General features: G+C 34.1%; 1 protein-coding gene across 8 annotated transcripts in view; it reads left to right on the top strand.

Annotated features, from left to right (window-relative positions):
• Positions 1–19441, top strand: part of LRBA (LPS responsive beige-like anchor protein) — a 779818-nt gene that overhangs the window by 529598 nt on the left and 230779 nt on the right. Inside the window, exon 1 of one of the 8 annotated variants that reach the window (XM_060655642.3) lies at positions 4025–4084. The exons of the other annotated variants lie outside the window; for them this stretch is intronic. Coding sequence (XP_060511625.3) covers positions 4040–4084 — 45 coding nt within the window. The 5' untranslated portion in view covers positions 4025–4039. Of the gene's footprint in view, positions 1–4024; positions 4085–19441 lie in introns of those variants that run through there. 8 annotated transcript variants of the gene reach the window in all.

Below are 19441 nucleotides of genomic sequence, written 5' to 3'. Positions count from 1 at the left end.
AATTTAATGGATAAAAAGGAACAGTCTTTTTAAAGCAACAGTGTAAAAATATGTTTATAAGTATATTGTAAGTATTTCATAATAAAGATGAGTTTTATTCTAACAAGTGGTACAGTTTGGGGCTCAAATACTAAGTCCGTTACTAATTTTTTTTCTGGAGTCAAAGATCATTTTTTTGGGATGTAGGAAGATAATATCCAACAATCCTTTATTATCTGGTTATGTTTATCAACATTTACTGCAAGTCTAGTTTTTAGTCAGTTGGTGAGCATGGCCATTTACAAATGGATAGAAGATACCCACCCACATTAGAAGATCTTTATAGGAAATCTTTTCTCCACAAAAAGATAGCTATTTTCCTCTACTGTTTCAGGACTATTAGAACTCAATCCAACAAGTATTTGTTGTAATATAAAAAAATGCTGTGTAATTTTTATAATAATTAATAACTTAATAATTTTAATAATAATTTTCTCTTTTGAAAACCATAATCTAATTGTATATTCAATTTACTCCATTCAAGAGGTTATAGTTTTAAAATCTTAAATCATTGTGTCTTTCTATTTTATGTATATATCCATTCTTCTCTTTCTGTTTTATATGACAGTTATAGACTTCTTCACTAATAGGGCTTGCATTTCAAGATAAGGCTGCATGTAAACAAATTAACTTTTAAAAATAGAGAGCAATTTCATCTGTAATAATGTGCCAATTCATAAATTATCACTGGTATTTTTTTTCTGAAAGATAAATGACCCATCATATAACACATACTATTAGGTAGTCTAGATGTCTTTGTGTTCTGGGAGATAAGGCTCTTGTATTATTATACCCTAATAAAATGAGTTAATGTTTTAGTATTATCGATAAAAGAGCACTTGGATATATTTAATAACCGAACTGAGAAACACTTAATTTTAGTTGTCTGTAGCAATATAACACAAATTCTCCTGTAAAACAAATTGCACTTTTGGAATATATTTTAATGTGTATTCAACAAAGGAGAAAATGAGGTGATTGAAGTTCAATTTGTAGCATGTTATTAACCATTTCCGCTTGACTAGATGAGTAAAAGGATAATGGATGAGGGTTTTATTATTACCTTTCTGCTAAAATGAAGTGGTATAAAAGATAAGGTGATGAGATTAATGAACATAAGGAAAAGGAGTAATCAATCAAGCTCCAAGAGGGAGGTGAGAATGACAGTACCTTATAAGATCTGTAAGAGCATGTGTCATATAAAAAAAGTAGACTTTATCATTCAGTTTTCACTTAACTGCTGAAAACTAACAGTTGTGGCTGGAATACGGAACTAAAACTAACAAGATGATATTTAATCAAACATGCCTGAAGTTCTGCATTTAGTTTTAAGTGGCACACATGGTTGAGATCTAGCCCAGCAGCTGAGTTCCTTACCTCTGAGAGCTAGCAAGTGTATCTTTTGAGTCCGTGTGCTGTATCATAGTGTAATCAATAGAACCTAAAAATAAGACCTTCTGTTGGACTGTCGTCTCCTTACTTAGTCTCCTATTTTTGTATTTATTATTGGTACCTTTTGAAAAAGATTTCAGAAAGCCAAAGTAATTTTGTGGAGATTCTTGATTTCATAACTATTAATTTTGATTGTGCTTATCTATTCATTCAACAGAATTTGTTGAGTGCCTACTGTGTCCCAGCAAATCTATTCTTAGTGTTGAGGAAATACCAGTAAAGGAATACAGACCATATACTTCTTCCATTGAGCTTATAGTCTAATGGGGATAGACATACAAATAAATATATATGTCAATTAGTGATGATTACCAAAGAGAAAAATAAAGCAATAATGCCTCTCTAATAGTGTGCTGTTTCAGAAAAGACCTGAATGAAGTGAGGGAACAAGCCATGAGGCCTGTCTAAAGAAAGAACTTTCTGGATAGAGAGAACATTAAGTGCAAAGGCCTAAAGGCAAAAGTATGATCAGAACAGCAAGGAAGTGTGGTGTTTCTGGGAAGTTCACAAAGTGGGACTGAGTTGCAGAAAATCTGGAAAAGATAAAGAGTTACGAAATATTGGCTAAAATATTTTGATTATAAGGATAAATTATTCATGTAACAAATATTCATGGAGTGCCTGAATCTACTCCCAACTCTGAGGATATATGCTAATCAGGACAAAATTCCTTGTCTATGTAACTTCCATTCCAAGGGTAAGAGGGATAATATGTAAATAAATAGTTGAACAAGATAATATCAGATAATACCGTGCTTTGAGGAAATAAAACAGTGAGAATGGCTTGGGAAAAAAGGGCCTATGAAAATTTAGATTAAACTAATTCATGTTGCTGGTACTTTTCCTAATCTTATCTTATTCCTGAATTCAAATCCTAACAGTGAGATCATAGATAGAATTTATTGTGATTCTCTAATTCTTACTTCACATTACTGTTATTAGGATTTAGTTGAAACATAATGTATGTGAAGCACCTACCACAGAGTCTTTGTCTTCCTTTCTTGCTCATCTAAAATCTAACAGAGCAAGAAAAGAATCTTGTTTAGTAATTGTCTCAGTTTAGGTTTCCCTAGATTGAGTTGCTGAGACAGGGGTTCAAGCGCAAGTTTTCTTGTTTAGGAAATTCAGGTGATACCAGTGGGGATGTGGGACAATGATACAGGCAAAAGGGAGACAATGATGGGCACCTAATACACCAACTATTAGAGGAGTCTAATACTATGGACTTTTTCAGAAACAGTGTAAAATATGTCACAGAATTACCCGTCGGAGAGTTAAGGGAGCTGTGATATTTATACACCCAACTTCTGAGAGTTATTTCGGTTAAGGATGCCTAGCCCAACCACCACTTCCCTCAAGTACAGAATCCTCAGGTACAGAGATGTAAGTGCTCGTATTTGGAAGTCTGCAGGGGGACCCTGAAAGTTCGAAGGGGTGTGGGCAGGGCCCTGGCAATGTCTGCTATGGTAACTAATTCTTTTTTCAGGCAAGTAGAGTTCCTGAGTAATTTAGTGTTTGTCTCTAAGTTCCTATTTTCCTCATGTCCCTTTTTTTCTTGATCCCTGTGTTTCTTTCCTTGCTTTCTCTAAACTTTTCTGATTGCTTAACACTTTTGTACCTTCAAAGAGAATGGGTGCCCTGAATGGCTGACAGATTTTAAGATTCATGCCTGAGGATAGGCAATTCCATTTAATTTTCTTCTGAATTTAGATGAGTCATGAAGAGAATAAACCAGATTATGTAACATGTATTTCTCCTTATGCCAGAATTGTCTATTCACATATTCAGTATCAAAAGATTCACATATCTATTCAAATATTAATTCCTGCCCAAATTGACAAAGCTTGTTCGGCATTTTTGAAAATGGAAGGATTGTGAGATGACATGTCTGGCATTAGTTTTTAAAATACTCTAGAAAGAAAAGTCTAGTTACAAACGGAAAAAGCAAGATTGGCAAAATTGATAATTACTGAATCTAGGTGATGGATACATAGGAATTTTTATACTTTTCCTCTACTTTAGATATATGTCTGAAATTTTTCATAACAAAAAGTAGAGAAAAGAATGTATTGTTATAATCTACCTTGTCTTAAGCAGAATTCTTGCTTTATATATAAGCTAATAATTAGTGTTTGTTTTACATGGATGCTCAGTGACATCTCCACTCCTGTCGCTGCTCCCATCATGACAAATCAAAAACTTGGAATCGATGAAGTGTAACTTTTAGGTCAGTACAAAGTAGATTTGAGAAGACACATGTCACTGTGAAGGTGACACACGTATCACTGTGAAGGTAGGGTGGCTTCCAGATCAGCTGGTTTGAAATCTGAACCCTGCTTCTACAGACACACAACCTACCTATGCCAATAAACCAGTTACCCGGGGAACCGCTCGGTTCTGGAAGCACAAACAGAATAATTACAGCAGGAACCATTGGAACTGCTTATCACATATTGTAGGTATAATGTGTGATATTTTGATATATGATAAATGATAACATCTATTATTTCTGTGGGGAAAAACAGTCTCCATACTAAGTCTTGGTGATATGTATGGTCTCACTGTGGAGGTGGATGTGTCAGGTTGTCATCAGGTAAGGAGATTAACATTTTAATTATTTTGCTCTAGTACCTTCATTTGATTCCACCACCCCCCCCCCCACCCCCCGAAAATCTGACTGTAGTTTGGCCTCTCATAGAAATAAATAATAAAAGGAGTGATGTCTCACTCAAAGGACGAAAGATCCTAGTTATTTTGCATCTATATTCTGTGTTTGTTTTAAAACCTTGTTTCTTATTTTCAGTGTTGTTGTGGTGGGGTTTTGTTTTGTTTTGTTTTTTGTTTTTGTTTTTGGTTTTTGGTTTTTTTTGCTAATCCATTTGTCTTTAAGAAAGTAAGATAATTACATACCTAAGAAATCTAATGTTGCTGGTAGGCTCTTTATTGCCTGGACTCAGACTGCCCCTTGTCTTGACCCTTTTCTCTCAAGTAACCATATTGCCTTTAAAAAAAAACAAAAAACAAAAAAGTGATGGACTTACACTACTCTTTTTCAAAGTCATCAACTTTAAACATTATACAGAGAGCTTCTTTTTATGGAAATTGAGTATGGGTCACTGTGTCAACATTTTCCTCACAAATGATTTTCCCTATCCCTATTCTCCAAATATAGGTATATCACAATCTAATTAGATCAAAAGTCAATGTGTGCAATATAATGACTATGTAAATAATGGTCACTATTGAAAACTATGTAATAATGGTCTTCAAACAATCCATCATTTCTGTATTTTTGCATAAAGGATCCCTGAATCAGTCAAGTTTAGGTTAGGAAATCAAAGTACTTTTCATAATTCCGAATAAAGGAGTTTAATAGAATTAGGAGCCTAGCACAACCAGTGGAAAACCATTGCTGGTTTTTAAGAATGTGGAAGTACAGGAATTTCAGGTGAACCACAACTACTACTATCAGTTGTCTTTGGCACCTGAAAGCTACTGCATCTGCCTTTGAGTGCTCTGGAGAGTAATGGCTTCTCATTTTCTTCTGCCATCTAAATCTTGTACAAATGCTTTCATTGGGGGCTCTAAACTAAAATCTGCTGGCAATGGATGTAGGAAATCTAGTTTATAAGGTTTTCGTTCCTACTCTATGGGCATAGAGCTTCAAAGAGCAGAGACGATGCTGAGAATAAAGAAGCAATCTCCAGCACATTTCACTTTCTCTTCCTTTTTTCTGCTCCAGCCTCCAAGATTATTTGCTTTTTCTGCAGGGCCCATAGCTCTCATTTTAGGATTTATGCTACATTGGACTCTCTGTTTCCTAGATCCCATTCTTACTTTTCCTTATAACTCATTTGTTTTGCTAACGCTCATCCTCCACTAACTTTTTAAGAAGTGCATAGGATATAATTGTTTTGAATTTTTGAATATCTGAAATAATCTTTAATCTTCATGTTTGATTGATAGTTTGGGTATAGAATTACAAGTTGAATATCACTTTTCTTCAGAATTTTGAAATCTGACTTCACTCTTCTAGATTTCTACTACTGCTCTTAAAAAATGTTAGTCCATTCTGATTGTTATTCTTTTGAGTGTGACTTTTCTTTCATTTTGGAAAATCTTAGGACCTTTGATGCCAGCTTTTTTAATTATTTGCCTTAACGTGGCTCTCATTTCACTGGGTAGACACTTGACATTTTGAGGTTTATGACCTTCAGTTTTGAAATTTGTTCATTTTTATTTCCTTCTGTGTTTTCTCTCTTTTCTGAAATGCTGTATATCCTCGATTCATCCTTTAATTTATATTGCATTTTCTTTCCTGTTTTTCTCTTTTTAAATTTATTTCCCTGGGATTTTTCTCAACATTATCTTTTCTCTGAAGGGTTTTTTTTTCTTTGCTTAAAATTTCAATTGTAAGGAGCTCTCTTTTTTTATTCCCTTTTTGAAGGGAGGTGTAACATCCAATCTTTGTTATATACTTGTAAGATTTACTGTCACATAGTTTCTATCACATAGTTTCTAAGTTCATTCTGTTCTCTGAATTCTCTTTTTCTTTGTCAAGTTTTGACACCCCCGCCCCCCATTTTTTTTTATCTTTGTCAGGTTGGAAGCTTCCCTCAAATTACAGGAGATGCTTGGCTGTTGAGTGCAGCCCTTGGAGACATAATTGGAAACTCTATATGAAAGGTGTATTTCTTGGGCTTTTTCTATAGTGTTAGCAGCCTATGAGTCATCTTGTCCATTTGGCAGACCCAGCATCTGAATGCCTTTTCTTTGGGACTATTCACTTTCTCTAAATAATAATCCTTCTTTTACCTGAGCATTATGTGTATTGATGATGGGCGATGTGGGGATGGAAGAGTAGAGGATGCATAGTGGGTCTGGTAGTAATCTAACAAATAGGGAGGAGTGACAAGTATATTGACTTTCTCTTTTCTCTTTTGTTGCAGCCATTCACGTATTCCTATTTGCTACTGTGGCTGGGGTCTCTAATTTCTCAGCAGATGAATCTAGGGTTCCCCATGGGTGAGGAGACAGGAGAGAAAAAAGAGTTAATTGAATCTTCAGCTAGAGGGTGAGGTTTGGGGTTCAGCCAGTCTCTAGAATTTTAACCCATCTTTCTCTTTTTATAAACTCATTTTCTATATTCCTTAGTATGTTTAAGGGCTGAGAATCTTGGGAAGTCTGGCAAACGAATTAGGTGACTTCTTATCACTGTCCTCTTCGTAACTACTTAAGTTGTGACTTCGTTCCTCTTGCTGAATTAATGATCGCTGGTATGTATCGTTATGACTTCTGAAATGTTACTAAAATTTCTTTGCTGCAGTTTTCCTTTACATACTTTTTTGATCTTTGGATTGATGTCTTTAAAACATTTTTCTACATAATTTAACTAAGGTTTAGGTTTTTCAACAGATATGAAGACATTTGACTACAAGTAACCAAAATCTCAGCTGAAGTATTTTATAAAAATACTGTATTTCTTACGTAACAGATAGTTACTGATATGGTTCAGCTGTTCAATTATGCTTCCACTTAACAGACTTTTTCTACTCCTCTAGTTGTTACTCACTGTCTCATATTTCCATGCATGTCTCCTTGTGAATGCAAGATGAGTCACAGGCAGGAGAAATAAAGGAATAAATATTGAAAACAATTAGAATTAAATGAACTTAACTATATATTAACTTTTTGTCAAAACTACACAGATAACACTTTCCAGTAACACTAAGACGAAGTGTTCTGATTATACATTTCTGGTTGGACATATAGTAAGAATAAAATTTGCAAAGAATTTCTTTTTGTTTAAAACTTTTCAACGTTTATTTATTTTTGAGAGACCGAGCACGAGCGGGGGAAGGGCAGAAAGAGAGGGAGGCGCAGAATCCTAAGCAGGCTCCAGGCTCCGAGCTGTCAGCACAGAGCCTGATGCAGGGTTTGAACCCATGAACCGTGAGATCATGACCTGAGACAAAGTCAGATGCTCAACCAACTGAGCCACCCAGGCGCCCTGCAAAGAATTTCTTAAGCTTAGTTTTTGATGTAATATTAACATGCCCTTTTGAAATTATTATATGTATTTTCCAGAATAAAACAATTAAGTATGTTAATTATTGTTAGGAACAAACATTTTCAGCATAAGAAGAAAAGATTCAGGGGTGCCTGGGTAGCTCAGTCAGTTGAGCATCCAACTTCGTCTCAGGTCATGATCTCACAGTTCGTGAGTTCGAGCCCTGCATTGGGCTCCTCCTTGTGGTGCAGAGCCTACTTGGAATCCTCTCTCCCTCCCTCTCTCTCTGCCCCTTCCCCACTTGCTCTCTCTCTCTTTTTTTTTTTTAATTTTTTAAATATTTATTTATTTTTGAGAGAGAGAGGCAGAGCATGAGCAGGGGAGGGGGAGAGAGAGAGAGAGATACAGAATGTGAAGCAGGCTCCAGGCTCTGAGCTGTTTGTTAGCACAGAGCCCGATGCAGGGTCAAACTCACAAACAGCAAGACCATGACCTGAGCTGAAGTTGGACGCTCACCCGACTGAGCTACCCAGGCACCCTGCTCTCTCTCTTAAGATAAATAAACCTAAAAAAAGAAAAAAAGATTCAAATATTAATCAATGAATTAAAAATATCATAATCGTAACATTGAATTGGAAATATTAGTACTAGCTCATGTTTTATTTTTTCTCTCTGAAGAATACATCACAATTCACCAAGGCAACCTTGATTGCCTTCTTGATTCACGGCAACCTTAGTGCTTCAGTAATTTTTTTAAAGTTTATTTTGAGAGAGACAGAGCCTGCAAGCATGCATGAGCGGGGCAGGGGCAGAGAGAGAAGGAGAATCCCAAGTAGGCTCCGTGCTGTCAGCATAGAGCCCAACACCGGGCTCAATCTCACAAGCCATGAGATCTTGACCTGTGCTGAAATCAAGAGTAATAATGCTGTAGTAAACATAGGGGTACATATTTCATGGGGAATTAATGCTTTTGTTTTCTTTGGGTAAATACCTGGTAAGGGAATTACTAGATCATACTGTATTTATATTTTTAGTTTTTGAGGAACCTCCATATCATTTTCCATAGTGGCCGCACCAATGTATATTCCCATCAACAGTGCACAAGATTTTCCTTTTCTCTGCATCCAACACTTGTAATTTCTTGTCTTTTTAATTCTACTCATTCTGACAGGTGTGAGGTAATATCTCATTATGGTTTTGGTTTGCATTTCTCCGATGATGAGTGATGTTGATTATCTTTTTATGGGTCTTTTCACCATCTGTGTGTCTTCTTTGGGAGAATGTCTATTCAGGTTCTCTGCCCATTTTTTAATCAGATATTTTGGTGTTGAATTGTAAGAGTTATTTATATATTTTGGATATTAACCCCTTATTGGATATAGCATTTGCAAATCCCTTCTCCCATTCAGTGGGTTGCCTTTCCATTTTGTTGATGGTTTCCTTTGCTGTGCAAAAGCTTTTTATTTTGGTGTAGTCCCAATAGTTTATTTTTGCTTTTGTTTCCCTTCCCTCTGAGGAGACTGATTCAGAAAAATATTGCTAAGGCTGATGTCTAACAGATTATTGCCTGTGTTTTCCTTTAGGAATTTATACCTTCAGGTCTTACATTTAGGTCTTTAATCCCTTTTGAGTTTATTTTTGTATATGGTGTGTGAAAGTGGTCCAGTTTAATTCTTTACAAAAATTGTTTTTTAATTGATGTATAGTTGACACATAATGTTACCTCAATTTTCGGCGTGCAACGTAGTGATTCAACACCAGCTTTATTCTGCATATCACCATTTATCATCAAGACTGACTTTTCCCCAGTGTGTATTCTTTCCTCCTTTGTCATAGATTAATTGACCATATAAATGTGAGATTATTTCTGGGCTCTCTATTCTATTTCATTGATCCATGTGTCTATTTTTGTGCCCATACCATGCTCTTTTGGTTACTGTAGCTATGTAGTATAGTTTGAATTTAGGGTTCTGATACCTCCAGAACTTTTTTTTCCCCTCGAGATTGCTTTGACTATTTAAGGTATTTTGTGATTCTGTATCAATTTTAGGCTGATTTATTCTAGTTCTGTGAAAGATACTATTGGTATTTTGATAAGTTTGCTGCAGTGACCTGGTGTGCCTCGGTGCATGTTTCTTATTAGTTCTTCTTACCAAAATTGACCTAAAAGCAGGGAGTGCCCCTATTGCCTAGGTTATGGTCTCTAAATACCATTTTCTACTAAGGAAAATCCTCTATATTGAGAATGCAAAACTTTCCCTACAAGTCACTGAAGAGATTTCCTGACATGCTTGCATCTCATTTTGGAGAAATGGGTGACTCTAGGAATAGGGGATAGAGGGCCAAATTAAATGATACCATGAAGAACTAATTAACCAAATATAGAATGTAGAAAATTTTGTAACATAAATAGCCCAGTTTCCCTTAATAATGGTATAATGGGAGGAGAGATTCTCATTGATTAAAAACTTGTAAAGTATATCAGCCAGATCTATATATGGATTCAATTACTGTTTAGAAATAGTTATATGGAAAAAAAAGATATATTTTGAGGCAATCAGGATTTTTACACAATAATTTTAAGGAATTTTTTTTTGTTACATGTGATAATGGCATCATGTTTGCATTGATTAAAAAGAAATGTCTCTGTTAGAGATCCATACTGAGGAATTTATAGATGCATGATAGGCTGATTTACTTTAAAATCATCCTGAAAGAAAAATACTCCCCAAAGGAAAAAAAAGTCACAAGGGAGAGAAAAGAAACAGAAATTCTTGAAATTATATGATAGTATATATCAACCAGTCTATTTTTGTGTGCCTGAACATTTTCTTAGTAAAAAGTGAAGAGGAACAAGGGAAGGGAGAAAGGACACAACAGTACATCTATTATTTGTTTTATTGAGAAAATGATATATTTCCTACAGTTTCCCTTGGCAAATTTCCTTATATATCTCATTAACTAAGACTACAGGCAGTCTCTGTCTTGAAGGGAGGGCATTTATAGAGCAAGAGAAACCTCTGATATAGAGGATGGCAAGAAAGAAGGGAAGAGTGATCTAACCTTTAAGGTCTGCCATAGGGGAAGAGAAAAGATAAAAATTTATGGTCAGTCTGCCAGGATTAACCAGAAGAGAGCCATTATAGTCCTTATTTTAAATTAGTAAACTGTCATTCTGAATTTAATCAGCCCTCTTTCTTCTTTTTTTCTGCAGAATACATTTCACAGAATATATTCTATGTCTAATCTCCTCATGGGTATTTGTGCTTTCTATAGATTTTTAAAAGTTATTTTTTTATATTTTGGTCCCTGTGTACTTGGTTAATAGGAATATATTCCTGAAATATGAATCTTGTTTTGTTTCCATTTCTGAACCTGTAAAATTAGTTAGTAAACCCTTGGAGTCTGTTGAATTTACTAAGGTTATTCCACCATATGAGGAGCTAGGTAGTCAGCCAGCCTGCCTCTTTAAGTAATGTTTACTTCTTTTCATCTAATGGCAAGATAAATGGGAAGAGAAAAAAGATCAGAAATTTGAGAGGAACACAATAAAGCTTATTTGGGTATGGAAAGATACGTATATCTGGTTTTGTTTGTTTGTTTGTTTGTTTGTTTGTTGGCTTTTCTGTAACCTTAGCATACTATATAGTCTATATACTTTTATTCAGTTCGGAAAATCAGAGAGTCAGAATATATCTAGTGTAAAAGAGAAGTCATATATATATATATATATATATATATATATATATATAGCAATAATAGGTGGTTTGTAAAACTTAAGAAATGTCTTTATCATTATATTACTGAATCTTGGTTTTTCAGACTTATACCATGATATTTTGATGACATTGTAACTACCTAAAAGGAAAAATCTACACTAAAACAGAAGCCTTGGCTAAAGTGAACCTGTATTTTCTTCTATTTGTTGTGGAGATCTGTGGTTAGTTTGAATGATGACCTAATCTATGTCAGAGGCAGGTAGGCCATTTATCTAGGACACAGCCCATTTTCACACACATAGTCACTGAGGCTGAATTATTTGCTATCTCAATGGGTATTATGGATTGAACTTGAGTTTTTGATAAATGGTCATCAAAGTAATGAATCTATGGGACTCTGAATAAAAGAACATAACTGCAAAACTCTGAAACCACACTGTTAGAAGGAAAAAAAAAAAGCCAGAATAGCCAAATATGTCATTTCCTAACCAGGAACAACATAAAATAATATTTTGTTCAGTTTTCCAAATATGTAGAATATGAGAAATGCCTTACGATGCTCACTTTATGGCTAATGTGTTAAATAAAAACATTAATGGGAAAAAATTGTAAGTCTATTTTCAGTAATATAGATTTTAAATCTATTTAAAAAGAAGTTTAATTTAGTAAAGTTGACCTTTGTAATTGGACAGTGTATTAAGGAGATCCTCAACTTTCTGAACAAGTATCAAAATATACATAGACTACTTTTAGAATATTTGAATATTATTAATTAATATAAAAATGATTCCTTCTGCCAGGTTTAAGAGTTGAGATGGATAGAAGTAAGAAGGCCTTTTTGGCCTTGGATGATTACAATTCATAGTTTTTGCATGATTCCCTCATTTTTTGGGCGAAATAGCCTTTTATATGCTAGCCTAGGAATCAAGCCAATATTTATAATATTGTTTCAATTTAATTGATTGCAAGTTTATAGGCTCTGTTTTGAAATAAACCACATTTGTAGATTGAAGGAATTCTCTGCCTTTAGCTGAAGTACAACACTTAAACAGCATTTTTTTACTCCAAATTCTACCTACATTTCTTCATCAGTGACACATATACCTTAAGCTATACCTACAAGCCCTTAATAAATATATTATCAACTTTAAGAATCAAAGTCAATGTTATTGATAAATGTACAAAATACCTGAATTGTGCATTTGTGTTGGTTTATTTTCCATTGATTAGAGCATAGTGTAATCAGTGTTTGTGCATGTGGATCTTGGGGTATCTGCTTAGAAAGTCCAGGATTCATTTTAGCTTGAGCATACCACCCCATGGTCACTCCTGTCACAAAGCAGAAAAATTTGAGTCTAGGACAAAAATAGCTTAATAGCAAGAGCCCAGGAAATGATGGTAATAATGAAATTTAAAAATCTTATATGTGTGGAGGTATAGGTAGATAATCCCCATTTCAGAGATGAAACTTAAGTCACTCTACCCACCTCCCTCCGAGGTTGGGCTAAACTTAGTGACAGTTCCAAAGAATAAAGGAAGAGTATAATAATAACTTTACAATGGAAAAATCTGGCAAATGCCACTTTAACCAAGTGATGAAGGTTGCTATTACCAGTGATGTCATGTGGATGTCACATAATTCCCTCATATGATATGACAAAAAGGGCACTTTACCTCTATGATATTCTTTTTTTCCTTCTTATTTTTTATTTGTAATTTTAGACAAAGAGAAAGGAGTAGGGGAGAGGGGCAGAGGGAAAGAGAGAGAGAACCTCAAGCAGGCTTCATGCTCAGCATGGAGCCTGATGTAGGGCTCAATCTTGTGACCCAGGGATCATGACCTGGGCTGAAATCAAGAGTTGGACACTCAACTGACTAAGCTACCCAGGTGCCCTAACCTCTATGGTATTGAATCTTTTTTTAAAAAAATGTGTGTTTATTTTTGAGAGAGAGAGAGAGAGAGAGAGAGAAGGTGACACAGGATCTGAAGCAGGCTCTGTGCTGACAGCAACAATCCTGATTTGGGACTCGTACCCACGAATTGTGAGATCATGACCTAAGCTGAGGTCAGAAACTCAACTGACTGAACCAGCCAGGTGCACCAACTCTTTGGTGTTCTTAACAGAAACCCCTAACTCCATTATAATTATGAGAAAAACAACAGACAAACCCAGACTGAGAACAGTTTACAGAATTCCTGACCAGCACTTTTGAAGATTTTTAAGGGAATGAAAAGCAGAGCAAGACTGAAAAACTGTCACAGACCAGAGGAGATCGAGGGGACATGAAGTCTAAATGCAATGTTGTATTTTTTATTGGATCCTGGAATAGAAAGAGGACATTAACAGGAAAAGTTGGTGAAATCCAAATAAAATCTAGAATCAATTAATGATTAAAATGAACTAATGAAGAAAATAAAAAACTTACATGGAAAGTTTTAATCATAAATTCATTTAAGTTCATTATATTATATATGTGTGTATCATATATATATGTATAGTAATATATATGATATAATATGTATAATAATACATATATATATGATGCACACATATATATATATATAAATTGTAAATTCACTCCAAGACTTAGTGGAAAACATGACACAATAAGGAAACCTAGGTGAAATCGCAATACAAAAATAGAAACCATAAAAAGAACCAGAACTTTAGAAATGAAAAGCACAGTATTTGAACTGAAAACTTTACTAAACTTTGCAGTTTATTAAGCATTGCAAAATAAAATACCAGTAAAACAAAAGAGAGGGCAATAGAAACTATTTGAATGGTAACACCGAAAGAGAAAAAAAAAAACACAAAACTTATGCAACAGACGAACAGAACTTCAGTTATAGGACAGTGCCAAGTGCTCTAACATACATGTAATGAAAATACTGGAAGTCAATGGGTAGGTTACATATTTTTAAAAGACTTTTAAGAGACATTTTTCCTTATTTATTATTTTTTTAAAGGGTGCTGACTTTTTACAGTAAGTATAATAATAATATATTGTGGAGTTTATAACTTATGTGGAAAGACAATAGCTCACAGAACAGGGGGAAATAGTAAAAAAATGGTGAGGGGGAAAAGGACCACACTGTTTTAGGATTCTTACATTATATGTCACGGAGATATATCAGTATTTGAAATTACACTATTAGAAGAAATATAAGTAATTACTAAAAACAAAGTACTGTACATAATAAGACAATATAGGATACAAAATGGAATACTCAAAACAGTCCAAAAGATGGTTGAAAGAAGAAAAAAGGAAATAAAGAATAGATGGTAGAATTAGAGAACAAATGACAAGATTGTGGACTTAAACCCAACCGTATCAGTAATTACCTTAATATAAATGGTCTAAATTAAATAAATGTTTAAAAATTTAAAAACACAGAAAACTTTAAAACCACAGAGATCTTTGGGGTGCCTGGGTGGCTCAGTTGCTTAAGCATCCAACTCTTGATTTCAGCTCAGGTCATAATCTCATGGTTCATAAGTTCAAGCCTCAGATCTGGCTCTGCGCTGACAGCATGGAGCCTGCTTGGGATTCTCTCTCTCCCCACTCTCTCTGCCCCTACCATGCTCATGCTTTCTTTTTCAAAATAAGTAAATAAACTTAAAAAAAAGAAGATCACAGAGATCTCCGAACTTATTAAAAGTGAGACAGGGTATATACTGTTTACACAAGCTGCAATTAAATCTGTAGACACAAGGAAAAAATTATATATATCATGAATATATATATATATATATATATATGAATATCATGAATGTATATATCATGGAATATACATTCATTATACATGTGTGTGTATGTATACACACACACACACACACACACACACACACATACACACACACAATGAAAATACTAATCATAAGAAACCTAGAATTCCAGTATTAAATATATATAAAAATAGATTTCAGGAATATTAATAGAGATAAAGAAGGTCATTTCATAATAAGACATCCAGTTCATTGAGAAGATACAACAACCCTAACTGTATATGCATGTGTAGTAGACAGAATAAGAGTTCCCTAAAGACATCATGTCCCAATCCCCAGAGCCTGTGAATATGTTACCTTATGTGAAAAAGGGACAGGGACTTTGCAGAGGTGATTAAGTTAATCATCTTGAGGTGGGGAGATTATCCTGGTCTATCTGGGTGAGCCAAATGTTAATATAAGAGTCTTTTTAAGAGAAAGAAGTAGTATCAGAGTTTAGAGAATGAGATGTATTGTCAGAAGCAGAGGTCAGAGAGAGAGAGAGAGAGAGAGAGAGAGAGAGATTTAACGATTCTGCACTGTGGGCTTTAAAGATGGAGGAGTAAAGAGCCATTGGACAAGGAATGTTGTTGGCTTATAGAAGCTGGAAAAGACAAGAAAATGGATTTTCCTTCCATACCTCCACAGGGAGCTCAGACTTGTTTTAGCCCATAAATTACTGTTTCACACTTCTAACCTCCAGAACTATAAGATAATTTTGCATTGTTTTAAGCTGCTACATTTGTTGTAATTTGTTATACTGGCAAGACTCTAAAATAGCATCATATAGCAGAGATTTTGAAATAGAAAGCAAAAACTGAAAGAGAACTGAAGTAAGAAATATTTAAATTCACAGTTATATTTGGAGATTTAAAAATTTTCCTCCTAGTAATTGATAGGGATAAGTCAGTAACTGTATAGAAGACTTGAACAACACTAATAACTAATTTAACATATAATGGATACTGATAAAACAGTGCTCTCAGTAACTCCAGAACTCCTTATGAGTGCAGATGCAAAATTTTCTGTGAAGACCATTTGTTGAGTCAGAAAACAAGGTCCATTAATTTAACAGAACTTAATCATAGAGATTGTTCTCTACTCAGTGCAGTTAAGCTAGAAATCAACACTGGCAAGTTATCTGGAAAGTCCCCACATATTTTAAATAAAACCACATATTCCTTTTTTAAAAAAAGAAGAGTAAATCATAAATGATGTTAGGAAATATTTTAAAATCATAATGAAAAACATATCAAAATTTGTGGGATATAGATGAAAAAGTTCTTAGGGGAAATCTGTAATTATGAAATGCATAATTTTATAAATAGCAGTATATGAAACAGAGAAGTTTAAAATCGCAGATGTAAGCTTTATCACTAAGAGGTTAGAAGAAGAACAAATTAAGCCCAAACTAAGCATAAGGAAGGACACAATAAAAATAAAGGAAGAAAATCAATGAAAAAGAAAACAAAAAACAATAAGGAAAGGAATTTTGAAACCAAAAGCTAATTTGACATAAAATTCAATAAGCTTTGTAACCATCTAACCTGACGGATAAAGAGAAAAGACATGAATAACCAATATTGGGAATGAAAGTAAGGAGATCATTGTAGATCTTACAGCAATTAAAAGGATAAAGTTGACAACTTAGAAAAAAATGAATGAATTTCTAGAAAGTATAAAACTTCTAATGCTCATTTTATTAGAAATAACCCCAATAGCTTTCTCTATATTAAAAAAAAAAAAAGAATACATAATAAACCCTATCCTCCAAAGAAAAGCCCAGGTTGAGATGACTTTCCTGGTGAATTCTATCAAACGTATAAGGAAGACATAATGTAAATTTTTTGTAAACTCTTTTGAAAAATAGAAAAGTAGGGAACACAAATTCTCATTTTATAAAGCAATGGTAACTGTAATAACCAAATTATTGAAACTTCAGACTAATATCCTTCATGAATATAGGTGAAAAAAAGTCTTTTAAAAATAATAAATCAAATTCAGTACTTAAAGTTATATATCATGACTAAGTGGGCTTTTTCCTCAGGAGTACATGTTTATTTTAATATTTGAATAACCTATCATTACTGTTCAGACTAACAAAGGAGAAAAATAATATGATCTCAATAGCTGTGGGGAAAAATTTTGACAAAATTCAGTACCCAATAATGATTAAAAAACAACAACAACAACTCTCAACGAAGTGGAATAGAGCCTTCTCACTCCAAAAGGACGTCCTGGAGAAAAACTATAGCTAAATTGTATTTGATGGAAAAAAACTGAATGTCTTTCCCTTTAAAATTGGGATCAAGCCAAGAACATTTACTTTTCTCACTTTTAGTCAACACTGTACTAGATTCCTAGTTAGTACAATAACACAAGAGAAAGATATTAAACCATATGAATTGGAAATAAAAAGTAAAACTTAATATTTGCAGGCAGCTTTATTGTATCTGGAGAAAATCCTAAGGAATCTACAAAATACTTTTAAAAATAATAAGTGATTTTAGTGATGTCACATGACACAAAATCAAAAAATATATTGTTTTTCCACATAGGAACAATGAATACTTTCAAAAGGGAAATTTAAAAATAACATTGACAACAACATTAAAAAACATGAAATACTAAGGGAAAATTAAATGAAAAAAATATGTAAGATAGGGGCACCTGGGTGTCTCAGTCGGTTAAGCGTCTGACTTTGGCTCAGGTCATGATCTCAGGGTCTGTGGGTTCAAGCCCTGTGTCTGGCTCTGTGCTGACAGCTCAGAGCCTGGAGCCTGCTTCGGATTCTGTGTCTCCCTCTCTTTCTGCCCCTTCTCTGCTCACACACTGTCTCTCTCTCTCTAAAAAATAAACATTAAAAAATTTTTTTAGAAAATATGTAAGACTTACTGAAAACTAAACTACAAAATACTACTAAGAAAAAATAATACGTAGGCAGATTAAAGAAAACCTTAATAAGTGGAGAGATATGATACGTTCATGTGTTAAAAGACTGAGTATTGTAAAAATGTTAATTCTTCTCAAATTAGATTTAACCCAATTCCATTCAAAATCTCAGTAGGTATATTTGAAGAAATTAACAAACTGACTATTTAAAAAAAATTTTTATTTATTTTGAGAGACAGAGCAGGGGTGGGGGGGTCAGAGAGAGAGAGAGCGAGAGAGAGAGAGAAAGAGAAAGAATCCCAGGCTGACTCCATGCTGTCCGCGCGGAGCAGTGCAGGGCTCGAACTCACGAACCATGAGGTCATGACCTGAACTGAAACCAAGAGTCGGACACTTAACTGAGCCACCCAGGCATCCCTTACAAACTGACTGTAAAATACCTTTGTAAAATATTTCTCTTAAAACCCAGAAATCATTTCAAATCATGGATAAAGAAAAAAATGGATTTCAACAAAATTAAATCTATTCATGGCAGTATATTAACAAAATGAGTAAGCAAGCTTTAGCTGAAAGAAAATATCCTCAGTACATTTATCTTACAGAGAACATGTTTCTACTAAGTATCAGCAAATCAGTTATGTAAACACAGCTATTTTAATAAAATAAATGGGCAGAAGATTTGATTAGGGACTTAACAAAAGAATGCATATCAATTGCCAATGAGCACCTGAAAAAGTATTCAACATCATTTGCCATGCTGGAAGATTCGCAGCAAGACCCAACTGCACACTGGAATGGCTAAATAATGACTGGCAACACCAAATATCCATTGGTGGAATATCCAGATGGAATCATAAAATAGTTGCAGCCACTTTGAAAATTGTTCTGGCAGTTTCTCTCAAGCTAAACATACCACCTAACCTATGAAACAGTAATACAAATCCTAGTTATTTATCTAAGAAAAATGGAGGTAAAAGTACAGAAAAAGGCTACCACACAAATGTTCATATCAACATTATTCTTACTGAACTAAATGAAGGTTCATCAACAAAAGGGTGGATACACCAAATGTATCATATTTATACAGTGGAATACTACTCAGGAATAAAAAAGGAATGAATTATTCATACACAAACCACATAGATGAACCTCAGAAACATTATGGTGAGTAAAAGAAGCCAGAAAGAAAAAAGTACATATTGTATGGTTCCATGGATGTGATGCTCTAGAATAGGCAAAGCTAACCAATGGTGAAAAGAAGCGTAACAGTGATTGTTTGGAATGCTGGGGGCCTGTTGACTGTGAAGGAGTGTGAGGATCTCTCTGAAATGATAAAAATGTTGTATATCATAGTAGGATGATAACAACATAGCTTATGAATTTATTAGAACTCATAAAGCTATAAAAACCTCTTTATATTTTGACCTTAAAATTTTAAGTAAAAAAATAGTAAAGGATTTTAACCCCTAAGGATTTTTCTCTTATTTTAACTCTTACATGTGGGAGACTTTGAAAGTTGAACATTATATTCTAAGGAAACAGTTTGCTTTCATTGAAAG

Source organism: Panthera onca, chromosome B1 (assembly GCF_046562875.1).
Source record: "Panthera onca isolate mPanOnc1 chromosome B1, mPanOnc1 haplotype 2, whole genome shotgun sequence".
Taxonomy (NCBI): Eukaryota; Metazoa; Chordata; class Mammalia; order Carnivora; family Felidae; genus Panthera; species Panthera onca.
This window is presented reverse-complemented; position numbering and strand designations above follow the sequence as displayed.